Genomic DNA, 16,351 nt, shown 5'->3' with positions numbered 1-16,351 from the left:
ATGTTCAGGCTTGTTAGGCTGCTTCCTGGATTGACTGACTGGGAGGTCAGGCTTGCTGTGTTGATTGACATGGTGGTCAAGCTTGCTGTGTTGATTGACTGGGTGGTCAGGCTTGCTGTGGTGATTGACTGGGTGGTCAGGCTTGATGTTTCAATTGACTGGGTGGTCAGGCTTGCTGTGTCAGTTGACTGAGTGTTCAAGCTTGCTGTGTCAATTGACTGGGTGGTCAAGCTTGCTGTGTTGATTGTCTGGGTGGTCAGACTTGCTGTGTCAATTGACTGGGTGGTCAAGCTTGCTGTGTCAATTGACTGGGTGGTCAAGCTTGCTGTGTTGATTGACTGGGTGGTGACATGGTGGGCTTGCTGTGTTGATGAATTGGGCTTGCTGTCAAATGTCTGGGTGGTCAGGCTTGCTGTGTTGGCTTGGGTTTGGTGGTCAGGCTTGCTGTGTTGATTGACTGGGTGGTCAGGCTTGCTGTGTCAATTGACTGGGTGGTCAGGCTTGCTGTGTCAATTGACTGGGTGGTCAGGCTTGCTGTGTTGATTGATTGGTCTGGCTTGCTGTGTCAAGCTTGCTGCGGTCAAGCTTGCAGATTGACTGGGTAGTCAGACTTGATTTGTCAATTGACTGGGTGGTCAGGCTTGTTTTCATTGCCAAGCTTACATATCAACTGGAAGTTTGAAGAAGTGGATAAAAGAAGTCAAAAACGACTTTCCAGACAACTGACAAGGATTTAGAAAACAAGGTTCTGTAGACCACCTGACTAGTTAAAAAACCATTTGATAACAGTTCTACTTTCTATTGGAATAAAGATCAACATTATATTTCATTGTTCTTGTGTGCCTTGCCCCCCACCCCCACCACACACACGATCACACATAGATATATACATACACACGTTATGGTTATGCTGCGAAGTCGCGTTTGCCTTCTTACATTCACTTCACTCAAGTAATGTTTCAAATGTTCCAGTATCTATTTCGCGAGGCACATAGCCACCTGTGGAGATGTACTTCCTCGTCCTTCTTTGATACACTGTTGGGTTCTAGAGGCCTGTTGTCATGGTGCCTGTAAATAACAAGTGCACAGCATTCACCCATTTACTACGAAACTATATTTGAACAGGCTGTTTTCATGGCGTCGTTGTCTAACGTGAATGTCATGATGCTATCAGTGTTTGTTTCGACAGCACCTAACTTTTTGTAGAAATTGATTCCCATTGTGTTCCTTCGTTTGGCCATCCACTGCATATATCCACATCCCCAGGACAGGGCTAACTGCAAAAGAAAAAGAAAGAACCTGTTAGAACAATGACCGTGAGAATGAAACATGAACATCTCCAAGCAAGTATGGCTACATTACTGCATATATACTCAGAGGCGAACGTTCCTGTCACATGGATCTTTTTCAGTGTAATCTTGAGAATGAATATTTGGATTTGACCCACAGAAAGAATGAGTTAAAATTGTCGAAGAAATGTAACAAAACTCAAAGGTGAACGTTATTACGTGGAATGATGTGAGGTACAGAGGTTGCAACAGATTTTGGAAATGTCCATTTTTCGTTTTTGCAACAGAACAGCCCAGGATTGACGTTTCAACACAATGGCGCCAGACCACACGTTGCTCCAGTTGTTCATCCGTATCTTAATTAGAACAATGTTAATGTGTTAACTTAACGAAATCATCCGAATCCTACAACAACTTAGCAACAATTCTGCCAAATCCATCCTCGGATGTGTAATGACTTCCATCGACGTTTAGTGGCCTCAATGAGACCAGGGTGCCAGGTTTTGCATCGATGCACAAGGTGGGCACACTCGAAACTGGCCGTGTGAACTTGTTTATGAACCTATAGAGCTTTGTTGCACAGGCCCCCATTGCGGGTCAGAAAATCGATAGGCTAGGCTACTAGTTTTAGTATCAACGCCCCCTACTATGTAATACAGGTCCGGTTTATATATACCCCTACATACAGTAGTAGGGGGTGTTGATACTAAACCGGGGCCTAGTTTATCGATTTTCTGACCCGCAGTGGGGGCCTGTGTCTTGTTCCAAGACTGTACTGAATTTTAAGTCAATGGATAAATATAGTACCGTCGGAAATAGAAAAAAACCTGGGTTTATGTAGTTAATAAGTGAAAGTGTGAAATATCTGTTAAACTAAGTTGGGCCTAACTATAGTCTGGGTGGTAGGGAGATAGGAAACGTAAAAAAAGGACTTTACGGAGGGGAGATTAGTGCAGCAATGTGCCAAAGTCCAAGTCGACTTATTTGGAACAGACCTTGGCTTTATGCAAATTAGTGTGCGATGATATTTTATTACAAAGGACACTTTTTAAATGCCTATTTTGAAATTAGACTTCATTAGAAACCATAGCTGACGTACAAAATAATATTTTTACTTGTCAAACTCTTAAGGATGTAGCTACCATGGAGTCTCACAACCACTATAAAAACAAACAGACATGGGGGGTCGTCTCAAAAGTAAAACCAGGTCGGGTGTCGCAGACGATGGTTGGGGTCGGGCTTGGGGATAGAGATATCGGCTAAGATAAGATAAGCCTTTAGGGGAATTAAACTGGGGAAATAACAATTTATAAATAATATCCAGTCCTGTCGATCTTCGGGTGGCCATGCTACCTATATATTTTGAGACATTTAATACGATGGCTGATTTAAGTCTTTCTATGGGAATCATGCTGTTTTACATATCTCAACATAAACTTTCTGAAAAAATAAGACTCGTTAGATGTTAATCAATATTTGAGACATATTCAACACACACGAAAACGCATAGAATATCTTTGAGATGACCCCTTGTGCCTGTAAGCAGCACGTGCATTCCATGCTTGGTGTGTCGACGGTCCTTCATCGTACCTGGCTGAGCGTCATATATAGCCTGAACTATTATTTAAGCAGCTATTCGTTTTTTCTAAGTTTTGTCCGATTTTACGAGTAAACAGGCTTTTCTGGATATCCTATTAGGCATCCCACCGAACGCCCAGTTAGGCCGATGTGGGTTATTTCGACATTTCGCTATTTGCAATTGTGTAAATTTTAGGAATACAGAGTAACAGCCAAAAAACAGGGTTTTTTCTATTTCCGACAGTACTTTAGTAATTCTATTCTTTACCAGAAGCAAGTCTAGATAAGCGGACGGTCAAAGGACGTCAGTCTGTTAGAGGGATACGTTTAGACTATCAGATATTTTTAGACTATTTACACTATTAATCATTACATTAGAACCCACCCCTGTGTTGTGACTCCTTTACATGTCAGATGCCCTGTTTTATAGACTGTTTCCAGTGAATAACATTTCATTCCTGACAGTACAAGTTTAATGCTGATTTTGCCTATTTGTGTGTCACAATAACATTTGCCTTTGAGTGTGCATCAAAGTTCACAGGTCACCACTTTCGACTATGACACGACAGCCTTGACCTACTTACATGGCTGTTATCGCTGAATCGACTCGCCCAGCGAGCTGCAATGTACCACGGTACTAGTACCACTAAAACAATTCATTATCTACGTAGATGATTCTTCCATTTACGTAGAAGATACTTTCATGCATACTTTAGATGATACATGTACGCATGTGATATTGATAATTACTATATCTATAAATACGTACAGTCTACTCAGGAAGTGTGTCTATAGCTATGTTTCTGTTGTTATATCGTATTCATGGTTTCTCGAGGAATCGCTACGCGCGGAATCAATTTCATCGTCATCCATGTAGATGTAAGTATCATCCATGTAGATAGGAGTATCATCAGTGCACTGCTTAGATGTAAGTATCATCCATGTAGATGTAAGTATCATCCATGTAGATGTAAGTATCATCCATGTAGATCCAATCCATGTATAGATGTAAGTATCATCCATGTAGATGTAAGTATCATCAATGTAGATGTAAGTATCATCCATGTAGATGTAAGTATCATGTAGTATGTAAGTATCATGTAGATGTAAGTATCATCTCATGTAGATGTAGATGTAAGTATCATCACATGTAGTATCATCCATGTAAGTATCATCCATGTAGATGTAAGTATCATCCATGTAGATGTAAGTATCATCTATGTAGATGTAAGTATATGTTAGTATCATCCATGTAGATGTAAGTATCATCCATGTAGATGTAAGTATCATCCATGTAGATGTAAGTATCATCCATGTAGATGTAAGTATCATCCATGTAGATGTAGATGTAAGTATCATCCATGTAGATGTAAGTATGTAAGTATCATCCATGTAGATGTAAGTATCATCCATGTAGATGTAAGTATCATCCATGTAGATGTAAGTATCATGTAGATGTCATCATGTAGATGTAGATGTAAGTATCATCCATGTAGATGTAAGTATCATCCATGTAGATGTAAGTATCATCCATGTAGATGTAAGTATCATCCATGTAGATGTAAGTATCATCCATGTAGATGTAAGTATCATCCATGTAGATGTAAGTATCATCCATGTAGATGTAAGTATCATCCATGTAGATGTAAGTATCATGTAGATGTAGATGTAAGTATCATCCATGTAGATGTAAGTATCATCCATGTAGATGTAAGTATCATCCATGTAGATGTAAGTATCATCCATGTAGATGTAAGTATCATCCATGTAGATGTAAGTATCATCATGTATGTAGATGTAAGTATCATCCATGTAGATGTAAGTATCATCCATGTAGATGTAAGTATCATCCATGTAGATGTAAGTATCATCATCATGTAGATAGTATCATCCATGTAGATGTAAGTATCATCCATGTAGATGTAAGTATATAAGTATCATCCATGTAGATGTGTATGTAGTATCATCCATGTATGTAGTATAAAGTATCATCCATGTAGATGTAAGTATCATCCATGTAGATGTAAGTATCATCCATGTAGATGTAAGTATCATCCATGTAGATGTAAGTATCATCTATGTAGATGTAAGTATATGTTAGTATCATCCATGTAGATGTAAGTATCATCCATGTAGATGTAAGTATCATCCATGTAGATGTAAGTATCATCCATAAGTATCATCCATGTAGATGTAAGTATCATCCATGTAGATGTAAGTATCATCCATGTAGATGTAAGTATCATCCATGTAGATGTAAGTATCATCCATGTGAAAGATGTAGATGTAAGTATCATCCATGTAGATGTAAGTATCATCCATGTAGATGTAAGTATCATCCATGTAGATGTAAGTATCATCCATGTAGATGTAAGTATCATCCATGTAGATGTAAGTATCATCCATGTAGATGTAAATCATCCATGTAGATGTAAGTATCATCCATGTAGATGTAAGTATCATCCATGTAGATGTAAGTATCATCTATGTAGATGTAAGTATATGTTAGTATCATCCATGTAGATGTAAGTATCATCCATGTAGATGTAAGTATCATCCATGTAGATGTAAGTATCATCCATGTAGATGTAAGTATCATCATGTAGATGTAAGTATCATCCATGTAGATGTAAGTATCATCTATGTAGATGTAAGGATATGTTAGTATCATCCATGTAGATGTAAGTATCATCCATGTAGATGTAAGTATCATCCATGTAGATGTAAGTATCATCCATGTAGATGTAAGTATCATCCATGTAGATGTATGTATATCCATGTAGTATCATCATCATGTAGATCATGTAAGTATCATCCATGTAGATGTAAGTATCATCCATGTAGATGTAAGTATCATCATCCATGTAGATGTAAGTATCATCCATGTAGATGTAAGTATCATCCATGTAGATGTAAGTATCATCCATGTAGATGTAAGTATCATCCATGTAGATGTAAGTATCATCCATGTAGATGTAAGTATCATCCATGTAGATGTAAGTATCATCCATGTAGATGTAAGTATCATCCATGTAGATGTAAGTATCATCCATGTAGATGTAAGTATCATCCATGTAGATGTAAGTATCATCCATGTAGATGTAGTATCATCCATGTAGATGTAAGTATCATCATGTAGATGTAAGTATCATCCATGTAGATGTAAGTATCATCCATGTAGATGTAAGTATCATCCATGTAGATGTAAGTATCATCCATGTAGATGTAAGTATCATCCATGTAGATGTAAGTATCATCCATGTAGATGTAAGTATCATCCATGTAGATGTAAGTATCATCATCCATGTTAGTATCATCCATGTAGATGTAAGTATCATCCATGTAGATGTAAGTATCATCCATGTAGATGTAAGTATCATCAATGTAGATGTAAGTATATGTTATATCATCCATGTAGATGTAAGTATCATCATGTAGATGTAAGTATCATCCATGTAGATGTAAGTATCATCCATGTAGATGTAAGTATCATCCATGTAGATGTAAGTATCATCCATGTAGATGTAAGTATCATCCATGTAGATGTATGTATCATCCATGTAGATGTAAGTATCATCCATGTAGATGTAAGTATCATCCATGTAGATGTAAGTATCATCCATGTAGATGTAAGTATCATCTATGTAGATGTAAGTATCATCCATGTAGATGTAAGTATCATCCATGTAGATGTAAGTATCATCCATGTAGATGTAAGTATCATCCATGTAGATGTAAGTATCATCCATGTAGATGTAAGTATCATCCATGTATGTAAGTATCATCCATGTAGATGTAAGTATCATCCATGTAGATGTAAGTATCATCCATGTAGATGTAAGTATCATGTAGATGTAAGTATCATCATGTAGATGTAGTATCATCCATGTAGATGTAAGTATCATCCATGTAGATGTAAGTATCATCCATGTAGATGTAAGTATCATCATGTAGATGTAAGTATCATCCATGTAGATGTAAGTATCATCCATGTAAATATAAGTAGATGTAAGTATCATCCATGTAGATGTAAGTATCATCAATGTAGATGTAGATGTAAGTATCATCCATGTAGATGTAAGTATCATCCATGTAGATGTAGATGTAAGTATCATCCATGTAGATGTAAGTAGATGTAGATGTAGTATCCATGTAGATGTAAGTATCATCCATGTAGATGTAAGTATCATCCATGTAGATGTAAGTATCATCCATGTAGATGTAAGTATCATCCATGTAGATGTAAGTATCATCATAAGTATCATCAATATGTAGATGTAAGTATCATCCATGTAGATGTAAGTATCATCCATGTAGATGTAAGATGTAGATGTAAGTATCATCCATGTAGATGTAAGTATCATCATGTAGATGTGTATCATCCATGTAGATGTAAGTATCATCCATGTAGATGTAAGTATGTAGATGTAAGTATCATCCATGTAGATGTAAGTATCATCCATGTAGATGTAAGTATCATCCATGTAGATGTAAGTATCATCCATGTAGATGTAAGTATCATCCATGTAGATGTAAGTATCATCCATGTAGATGTAAGTATAAGTATCATGTAGATGTAGATGTAAGTATCATCCATGTAGATGTAAGTATCATCCATGTAGATGTATGTAGTATCATCCATGTAGATGTAGATGTAAGTATCATCCATGTAGATGTAAGTATCATCATCATGTAGATGTAAGTATCATCCATGTAGATGTAAGTATCATCCATGTAGATGTAAGTATCATCCATGTAGATGTAAGTATCATCCATGTAGATGTAAGTATCATCCATGTAGATGTAAGTATCATCCATGTAGATGTAAGTATCATCCATGTAGATGTAAGTATCATCTATGTAGATGTAAGTATATGTAAGTATCATCCATGTAGATGTAAGTATCATCCATGTAGATGTAAGTATCATCCATGTAGATGTAAGTATCATCCATGTAGATGTAAGTATCATCCATGTAGATGTATGTAGTATCATCCATGTAGATGATGTATCATCCACGTAGATGTAAGTATCATCCATGTAGATGTAAGTATCATCCATGTAGATGTAAGTATCATCCATGTAGATGTAAGTATCATCCATGTAGATGTAAGTATCATCCATGTAGATGTAAGTATCATCATGTAGATGTAAGTATCATCAATGTAGATGTAAGTATATGTTAGTATCATCCATGTAGATGTAAGTATCATCCATGTAGATGTAAGTATCATCCATGTAGATGTAAGTATCATCCATGTAGATGTAAGTATCATGTAGATGTAAGTATCATCAAGTAGATGTAAGTATCATCCATGTAGATGTAAGTATCATCCATGTAGATGTAAGTATCATCCATGTAGATGTAAGTATCATCAATGTAGATGTAAGTATCATCCATGTAGATGTAAGTATCATCCATGTATGTAGATGTAAGTATCATCCATGTAGATGTAAGTATCATCCATGTAGATGTAAGTATCATCCATGTAGATGTAAGTATCATCCATGTAGATGTAAGTATCATCCATGTAGATGTAAGTATCATCAATGTAGATGTAGATGTAAGTATCATCCATGTAGATGTAAGTATCATCCATGTAGATGTAAGTATCATCCATGTAGATGTAAGTATCATCCATGTAGATGTAAGTATCATCCATGTAGATGTAAGTATCATCCATGTAGATGTAAGTATCATCATCCATGTAGATGTAAGTATCATCCATGTAGATGTAAGTATATGTATGTATCATCCATGTAGATGTAAGTATCATCCATGTAGATGTAAGTATCATCAATGTAGATGTAAGTATATGTTAGTATCATCCATGTAGATGTAAGTATCATCCATGTAGATGTAAGTATCATCCATGTAGATGTAAGTATCATCCATGTAGATGTAAGTATCATCTATGTAGATGTAAGTATCATCCATGTAGATGTAAGTATCATCCATGTAGATGTAAGTATCATCCATGTAGATGTAAGTATCATCCATGTAGATGTAAGTATCATCCATGTAGATGTAAGTATCATCTATGTAGATGTAAGTATCATCCATGTAGATGTAAGTATCATCCATGTAGATGTAAGTATCATCCATGTAGATGTAAGTATCATCCATGTAGATGTAAGTATCATCCATGTAGATGTATAAGTATCATCCATGTAGATGTAAGTATCATCCATGTAGATGTAAGTATCATCCATGTAGATGTAAGTATCATCTATGTAGATGTAAGTATCATCCATGTAGATGTAAGTATCATCCATGTAGATGTAAGTATCATCATGTAGATGTAAGTATCATCCATGTAGATGTAAGTATAAGTATCATCCATCATAGATGTAGAAGTATCATCCATGTAGATGTAAGTATCATCCATGTAGATGTAAGTATCATCCATGTAGATGTAAGTATCATCCATGTAGATGTAAGTATCATCCATGTAGATGTAAGTATCATCTATGTAGATGTAAGTATATGTTAGTATCATCCATGTAGATGTAAGTATCATCCATGTAGATGTAAGTATCATCCATGTAGATGTAAGTATCATCCATGTAGATGTAGTATCATCCATGTAGATGTAAGTATCATCCATGTAGATGTAAGTATCATCCATGTAGATGTAAGTATCATCCATGTAGATGTAAGTATCATCCATGTAGATGTAAGTATCATCCATGTAGATGTAAGTATCATCCATGTAGATGTAAGTATCATCCATGTAGATCATAAGTATCATCCATGTAGTAGATGTAAGTAGATGTAAGTATCCATGTAGATGTAAGTATCATCCATGTAGATGTAAGTATATCATCCATGTAGATGTAAGTATCATCCATGTAGATGTAAGTATCATCCATGTAGATGTAAGTATCATCATAGATGTAAGTATCAGATGTAAGTATCATCATGTAGATGTAGATGTAAGTATCATCCATGTAGATGTAAGTATCATCCATGTAGATGTAAGTATCATCCATGTAGATGTAAGTATCATCCATGTAGATGTAAGTATCATCCATGTAGATGTAAGTATCATCCATGTAGATGTAAGTATCATCCATGTAGATGTAAATATCATCCATGTAGATGTAAGTATCATCCATGTAGATGTAAGTATCATCCATGTAGATGTAAGTATCATCCATGTAGATGTAAGTATGTAAGTATCATCATCCATGTAGATGTAAGTATCATCAACATGTAGATGTATCCATCGTCACACCATCGGCATTGAGAACAGCAGTGCATCGACGACGCATAGAGCCTATCAAACGTGCAAGGAAGGCTTGTGGGATGTCACGCCCGATTCTCTCAAGTTCTGTTGCAAGGTCAAGGACGTTATCTGGCGGATGAGGAAGACGGCGTAGACGTCGATCCATCTCGTCCCAAACATGTTCTATCGGGGAGAGATCCGGTGAATTTGCAGTCCAAGGCAGTAAGTCAACGTTGTGGTGTTGCAAGAAATCCATAGCAACCCTTGCCGTATGAGGGCGGGCATTGTCCTGTTGGAATGTTAACCCAGGGCCATGACGTTGCAGAAAAGGAATCGCCACAGGTCGAAGAATCTGATCCCTGTAGCCCACACCAGTTAAGTTGCCCTGAACAATCACCAAAGGATTTCTTTGGGCGTGCTGTTATTCCACCCCAAATCATCACGGAACCACCACCAAAGCGATTCCTCTCCAAGACACAGGCCTGTGCATAACGTTCTCCCACGCGTCTATAGGCACGTTGACGTCCATCACTATGGGAAATGTTAAACCTGGACTCATCTGTGAAAACAACATTTCTCCACCAAAACAAGGGTCTGCGGACATGATTTCGGCACCACATTCGGCGAGCTTGTCGATGACGTTGTGTCAGGATAGGCCGTATGGCGGGACGTCGTGGTCTGATCCAGTGATGACGTAAACGTTGTCGAACTGTGTTGGGGTGGATACGGTGAAGTCCTGGGATGGTCCGGGCAGTCATCACTGCAGTCTGAAACCTGTGGCGAAGATGGGTCACCCTTATCCATCTGTCCTTTCGTGGCGTTGTTACACGTGGACGTCCAGAACGTGGCCGATCGATGACGTCATTTGTGTTCTGGTAGCGTCTCACCAGTGCAGAAATGGTGTTCCGGTGGCAGTGGAAATGTGCAGCCACTTGTCGTTGAGACATTCCCCCCACGGACCATCCCAATGGCCTCATGATGTTGTGCAGACGTGAGCCTTGGCATGCTATGCGTTTCAATAGCCGTTTAATATTTTGAACGATCGCAAGGGCAGGGGTTGAGCTTTCCAAAGTGACAGTATTGTGTGGCATTCATTTGCTCTGTTGCTCTTTCCCGGACTGCACGTGCAACAACGTATTGCACGTCTCAAGGACGAAACCACTGGCATCACGGAACGTGGCACGTGCATGCATGTTGGATACATATCACTAATCTCTGAGTTTAAATCCTTATGTGTCTACACAGGTTTGATAAATTTAGATTTTAAATTTTTGTATGCACAGTTTCTTTATGTGCCTAGTATTAATCAGAGATCTTTTCCATCGGGTATAAATACAATCAGCCAAAGTAGCCGATATTATGAACTTGCCTCCATTGTCAACCATGTGGCGATGGAGACCTAAAGTACTGTCGGAATAGAAAAAAAATGTTTTAGGCTGTTACTCTGTATCCCTAAAATCTACACAACTGCAAATAGCATATGTCGAAATAACCCACTGGGCGTTCGGTGGGATGCGTAATAGGATATCCAGAAAAACATGTTTATTCGTAAAATCGGGCGAAACTTAGAAAAATACGAATAGCTGCAGAAAAAAATAGATCAGACAATATTTGGCAATTAGGTCGCTCAGCCAGGTATGACGACGGACCGTCGACTCACCTGGCATGAAATGCATGTGCTGCCTATACTACAGGCACAAAGGGTCATCTCAAAGATATTTTATGCTTTTTCATGTGTGTTGAATATGTCTCATGATTGTCTTTCTGTTAAAAGGAGATGTGGAGATATGTAAAAGAGTATGATACCCATAGAAAATCTTAAACCAGCCATCGTATTAAATGTCTCAAAATATATAGGTGGCAAGACCACACGAAGATCGACAGGGCTGGATATTATTTGTAAATGTGTTTGACATGCTGTTTACCTCCCCAGTTTAATTCCCCGAAAGTATTATCTTATCTTAGATATCTTAGATCTCTATCCCCCAGCCCGACCTCAATCACTGTCCTTGACCAAAGTCCTAGTTTTGCTTTTGGGACGACCCCTCCTACCTGTTTCTTTTTATAGCGATAGTGAGACTCCATGATAGGTACACCCTTAATAATTTCAGTATTAAAGTTATTATTTTTACGTCAGCTATCGTTTATAATGACGCTAAATCTAATTTCAAAAAGGGCATTCAAAAAGTGTCCTTTTGTAATACAATAGCATCGTACACTAATTTGCCTAAAGCCATGGTCTTTTGTAAAAAAGTCGCTTTGTTCAATTCTGCACTAATCTCCCCTGAATAAAGTCCTGTTTTCACGTTTCCCATCTCTTACGACTCCCCTCCTCCCTCTCCGAGACCGCAGGGGCCATTTCACGCTCTTACACATTAGCTACATAAAATGTAGGTATAACTGTGAAAAAAAATGTTTTTTTTCTATTTCCTGCAGTACTTTAGTGTGACCTGGAATCCCCACAACATAAAGCATAGTTGAATCCTGCGCACTGGAACCGTTGTCGTTTTGAAACACAGTTAAATCTTCCTACCGCTATATACCATTTAACCATGTTAAAGTTGGATGCACTTGGAGCCAAGCCCACCATGCTATGCATTGCATTGGGTCAAGTTACCTTCATTGCTGAGGCCCATAATAAGGACCCCACTCCTTTCCTTCTGAAGTTTTTCTCCACAAAGAGGTCTTCAACGAACAGGAAGCGCCCAGACATGGTTGTGAAGGACCACATGTACAAGAGGTAACCAACGAGCCGAGGTCTGCCTGGAAGAGGTGAAGTCAGTCTTCATGGGCATACATTAATTGACTTGAGGAATACATGTGTGTATATATGTCGCTCTCAGAAACCTTTGCAGTTGCAAACAATACATTAAACCGGAGATTAGAGAACTAAATGCGAACCAGTGAGTCACCCAAGTTCCTGCCATTTACTCAATAGTTCTATCACAAGTCCCGTATCATGGAGCACCGTCAAAAGGGGAGTTGTGCTTGACAGGACTCACCTGTCGTTTGGGTTTCCTCTGCCACGAAACAGTCGAACACCTTCTTTTCTCCAAAGCCATCTCTTTTCAAAGCTGGAATGAGTTCATCCACTGTGTTTCAACAATCGCCTACATAGTAGATATGGAGTTAGCTGGAGAACTGCTCAAATACCCCTTATTAGATTCACCGATTACGTCGTCATCATGATATATATTACCCTGTACAACTACTTCAGCTAAAGGTCGGGGAGAAGTGGCATAACACACACATGCCACATTAACACCCACAGTGAAAGCTTCCCATACGGAGAGGTCCAGCGTGTCCGCGAGGTCACTGCTATAGTTATTCTATAGGCACGATAACTTCATCAACAAATAATGTCCATTACGTCTACGACTGCTGTTACTTAGGCGACGACTATCTATACCTCCTTATGGTGGGATTTGACTGCTTCTGCTACAACAACTACTATCACTGCCACTACTAATACTGCTGCTGCTGCTACTACTACTGACCCTCGAAGATCCTGGTAAAAATTCGTCAGCAACCCTTACTTTGCAGTAAGAACCAACTAACGGGATCGGGTGGTCAGGCTTGCTGACTTAGTTGATGCGTGTCATCGTATCCCAACTGCGTAGATCGATGTTCACGATGTCAATCACTAGATTTTCTGACCCAGACTGGATTATAGCTGGAATGTTGCTGATGGCTAGTAACGACTACTACTACTACTACTACTACTACTACTACTACTACTACTACTACTACCGCTCCGGTGATTTCAACAGTCCTACTACTGGTGCCTCCGCACAAACTGATGTCAGTCTCTCGATGTTAGAGCAGACATTCCCCGCCCTTGATCTTCATTTACCATTCATTTGGTTTCAATGGCTACTCAGTCTATCGGACCAATCACAACGCGAGTTACAAACCAGCCTCTATTCCAGACCTATTTATTAATTGAGTTAAAGATAATACAACATTCACCTGAAAGGAAGGCCTCAAAATTCGTTTTTAAGGAAAGGGTGTCTTCATAGCCATACACGGTAGCAAAACCTCTCTTTTCCTTTTCCATTTTCCCTACCTCGGCCTTAAATTGGTTGGTAAAATGTTGATTAACTTTGAGTTTGCGAGAAAGTGGAAACAGATGTATGGGTCAGTGTAGGTTTCTGAAAGGCGAGGCTTTGTGATATTGAGGATGAATGGGGGCAGGGAACAATGTTTACAGGGAACAGTGGCGATACATAGCGCACTTACTCTGGACACTGGTCTTCAAGAGATGCAAATTGCCTTCGTGTGTGGCAAATTCCTGTAACCAAATAGGAAGGGTCAATCGTTAACATGGACTACAACCCGCAACAAGCAGGGGAAAACCGAGGAGTCAAGTTTTTAGACCTTATTTGACAAGTGAAAAAGATTGAACATTCGTTTATGACTGAAGCGTTGGCAAATATGCAGCTTGTCGCATCTTCCGTGTTAGCTTCATACCACAAAGAAGAGTTGCTGGGGATCTGTGCTAACACAGAATTCTGGGTGCTGGGTTTTTGAACAACTACATATCAACTTGGATCCTTGTCAGTTTGCAATAACAAACACAACCTGAACTGGTGGCCAAAGTAGCTGTGCACTATTCCAGCTACCACAGCGACATCACTGCCCGTGGATGTCTGCATGTCTACCCTTGTATGCATGTGTCAACCTGTGGTCACTGTTCTAAATAGCCACTGGCCCGCTAGCCCGTCGCTAGTAAAAATCCGATTGGGCCAGAAAATCTCCACAGTCACTGGCCCGACTGGCTAGAAACTTTTCATGGGGTCATTTTGTAAATATATCACTCTCTCCGACTTGTTAAGTTATAACACACTTTTAAATCATTTAAGATTATGGCCTAATAAAAATGTTCATCATATCAGCAGCTTAATGATGAAACCCGTGTCTACATTCTAATTTCGGGCTTGTGAATTATTTTGCGGGATAGTAACTTTCAGGCATAGCTAGCCTGAACGGCTAGCAAAATTTGGAAACTATTTCGCACACTGCCTGTGGTTCAGCCTGGTTTGCTCACCTGCATCAACCGTATGATCTCGTCACAGTCGTCCTCGCTAGCTTCTCTTACTGAGACGTCGGCCATACTTGAAGTCGTATTATCACATTGAGATCGCTCGTTTCCGTGACCTGTAGGAATGACAGGGTAACTACGTCAGAGTTCAGTATCAGCAGAATGGGGTCACTACCTAAGTCTCACTCGAGTTAAGCCATTGCTTCAGTTTCAGAAGTGATTTATATTTTGATGGAATGGAGGAATTTCTCCAGTATCAGACGAGTGTCAGTCAACAGGGTAGAATAGAATGAGTGCACAACTATCAGCGTTAAGTATTTGCCCGGTTTAGTAAAACCATTGTCAGAAGACTTGGTAGGTCGTGCGTACAGATAAGAGTATTTATATGTGTACATATCAGTGTGTAGATAGAGAATAATACACTCGTTCTCATTACATACGAATTATACGAGAACGAGTGTCCTTCCTATGGTATGGTCCAGCCACATTATTTACAGACATAGAACTGTTAGATCAGTTAGAGACACGTCAGGGCGGGTCACTCATAGAGAGGGTCCAGCCACATTATTTACAGACATAGAACTGTTAGATCAGTTAGAGACACGTCAGGGCGGGTCACTCATAGAGAGGGTCCAGCCACATTATTTACAGACACTACTTTGTAGGTGTTGAACATGCAGAGGTAGAGTGGTGGGAAAACCAAGTCATGTTATAACATGTTACATAAGCTGGCCACAGTGGGTGCTGATATGAGACGAGATGTGCAGTGCTAAAGCCCTAAATAAATGGCTGTCGCTTTTCAACGAAATGGGCTTGTTTGTGACCACGAATGTATAGGGCTTTTACATGTCTGTGCTGTGGGCGGGCTACAGTGCTGTGTATCCGGGCGTCATAGCCGGAGTATTGTACAGTCGGGTCGGTTAAGTCACCAGCTTGGTGTCACGTGTCTCCTGACTGTAATGCACGCCCCTTGATTCTAGCTTCACACGCACAGTCTCGTCGTGTTGGAGATGGAGCGATGAAATCTATCCCACATTTAACATTTATTTTAACAGTTAAGACCTTTGCATTGTATTGTAAGTAAAACCATTGACTTGCCACTGTGTTTCTTTATTCAGCAATTCCCTGTGTACATATATGTTCATAAGGAATCAGCATTGATAAAACAGTCATGTCAACTCATATCTGAGTCACGGTAAAACGATTAGTTGTAT

General features: G+C 39.0%; 1 protein-coding gene across 2 annotated transcripts; it reads right to left on the bottom strand.

The window, feature by feature from the left end:
- Positions 1–1,086: 1,086 nt before the first annotated feature.
- On the bottom strand, positions 1,087–15,391 carry LOC124285632 (thialysine N-epsilon-acetyltransferase-like). Of its 2 annotated transcripts, XM_046721895.1 has the most exons (5): positions 15,144–15,386; positions 14,336–14,387; positions 13,099–13,170; positions 12,714–12,859; positions 1,087–1,277 (listed from the first exon to the last, which is right to left on the bottom strand). In XM_046721895.1, the coding sequence occupies exons 1-5, from the start codon at positions 15,207–15,209 to the stop codon at positions 1,104–1,106; spliced, it is 510 nt and encodes a 169-aa protein (XP_046577851.1). In that variant the 5' UTR covers positions 15,210–15,386; the 3' UTR covers positions 1,087–1,103. The 2 variants fall into 2 exon arrangements, with proteins under 2 accessions (XP_046577851.1, XP_046577852.1); XM_046721896.1 differs by lacking the exon at positions 13,099–13,170 and having other exon boundaries at positions 15,144–15,391.
- Positions 15,392–16,351: the final 960 nt, after the last annotated feature.

Source organism: Haliotis rubra, unplaced genomic scaffold (genome assembly GCF_003918875.1).
Source record: "Haliotis rubra isolate DU_JTF1 unplaced genomic scaffold, ASM391887v1 Scf365, whole genome shotgun sequence".
In the NCBI taxonomy this organism is placed as follows: Eukaryota; Metazoa; Mollusca; class Gastropoda; order Lepetellida; family Haliotidae; genus Haliotis; species Haliotis rubra.
The sequence above is the reverse complement of the archived record's forward strand: the minus strand, read 5'-3'. Positions and strand labels throughout refer to the sequence as shown.

Coding starts and splice junctions, on each gene's coding strand:
- LOC124285632 (XM_046721895.1), bottom strand. CDS start 15,209: ATGGCCGACGTCTCAGTAAGAGAAGCTAGCGAGGACGACTGTGACGAG. Junction 14,388..15,143: donor AGATCATACGGTTGATGCAG/GTGAGCAAACCA, acceptor ATTTGGTTACAG/GAATTTGCCACACACGAAGG. Junction 1,278..12,713: donor TATGGGCCTCAGCAATGAAG/GTAACTTGACCC, acceptor TTTCTTTTGCAG/TTAGCCCTGTCCTGGGGATG.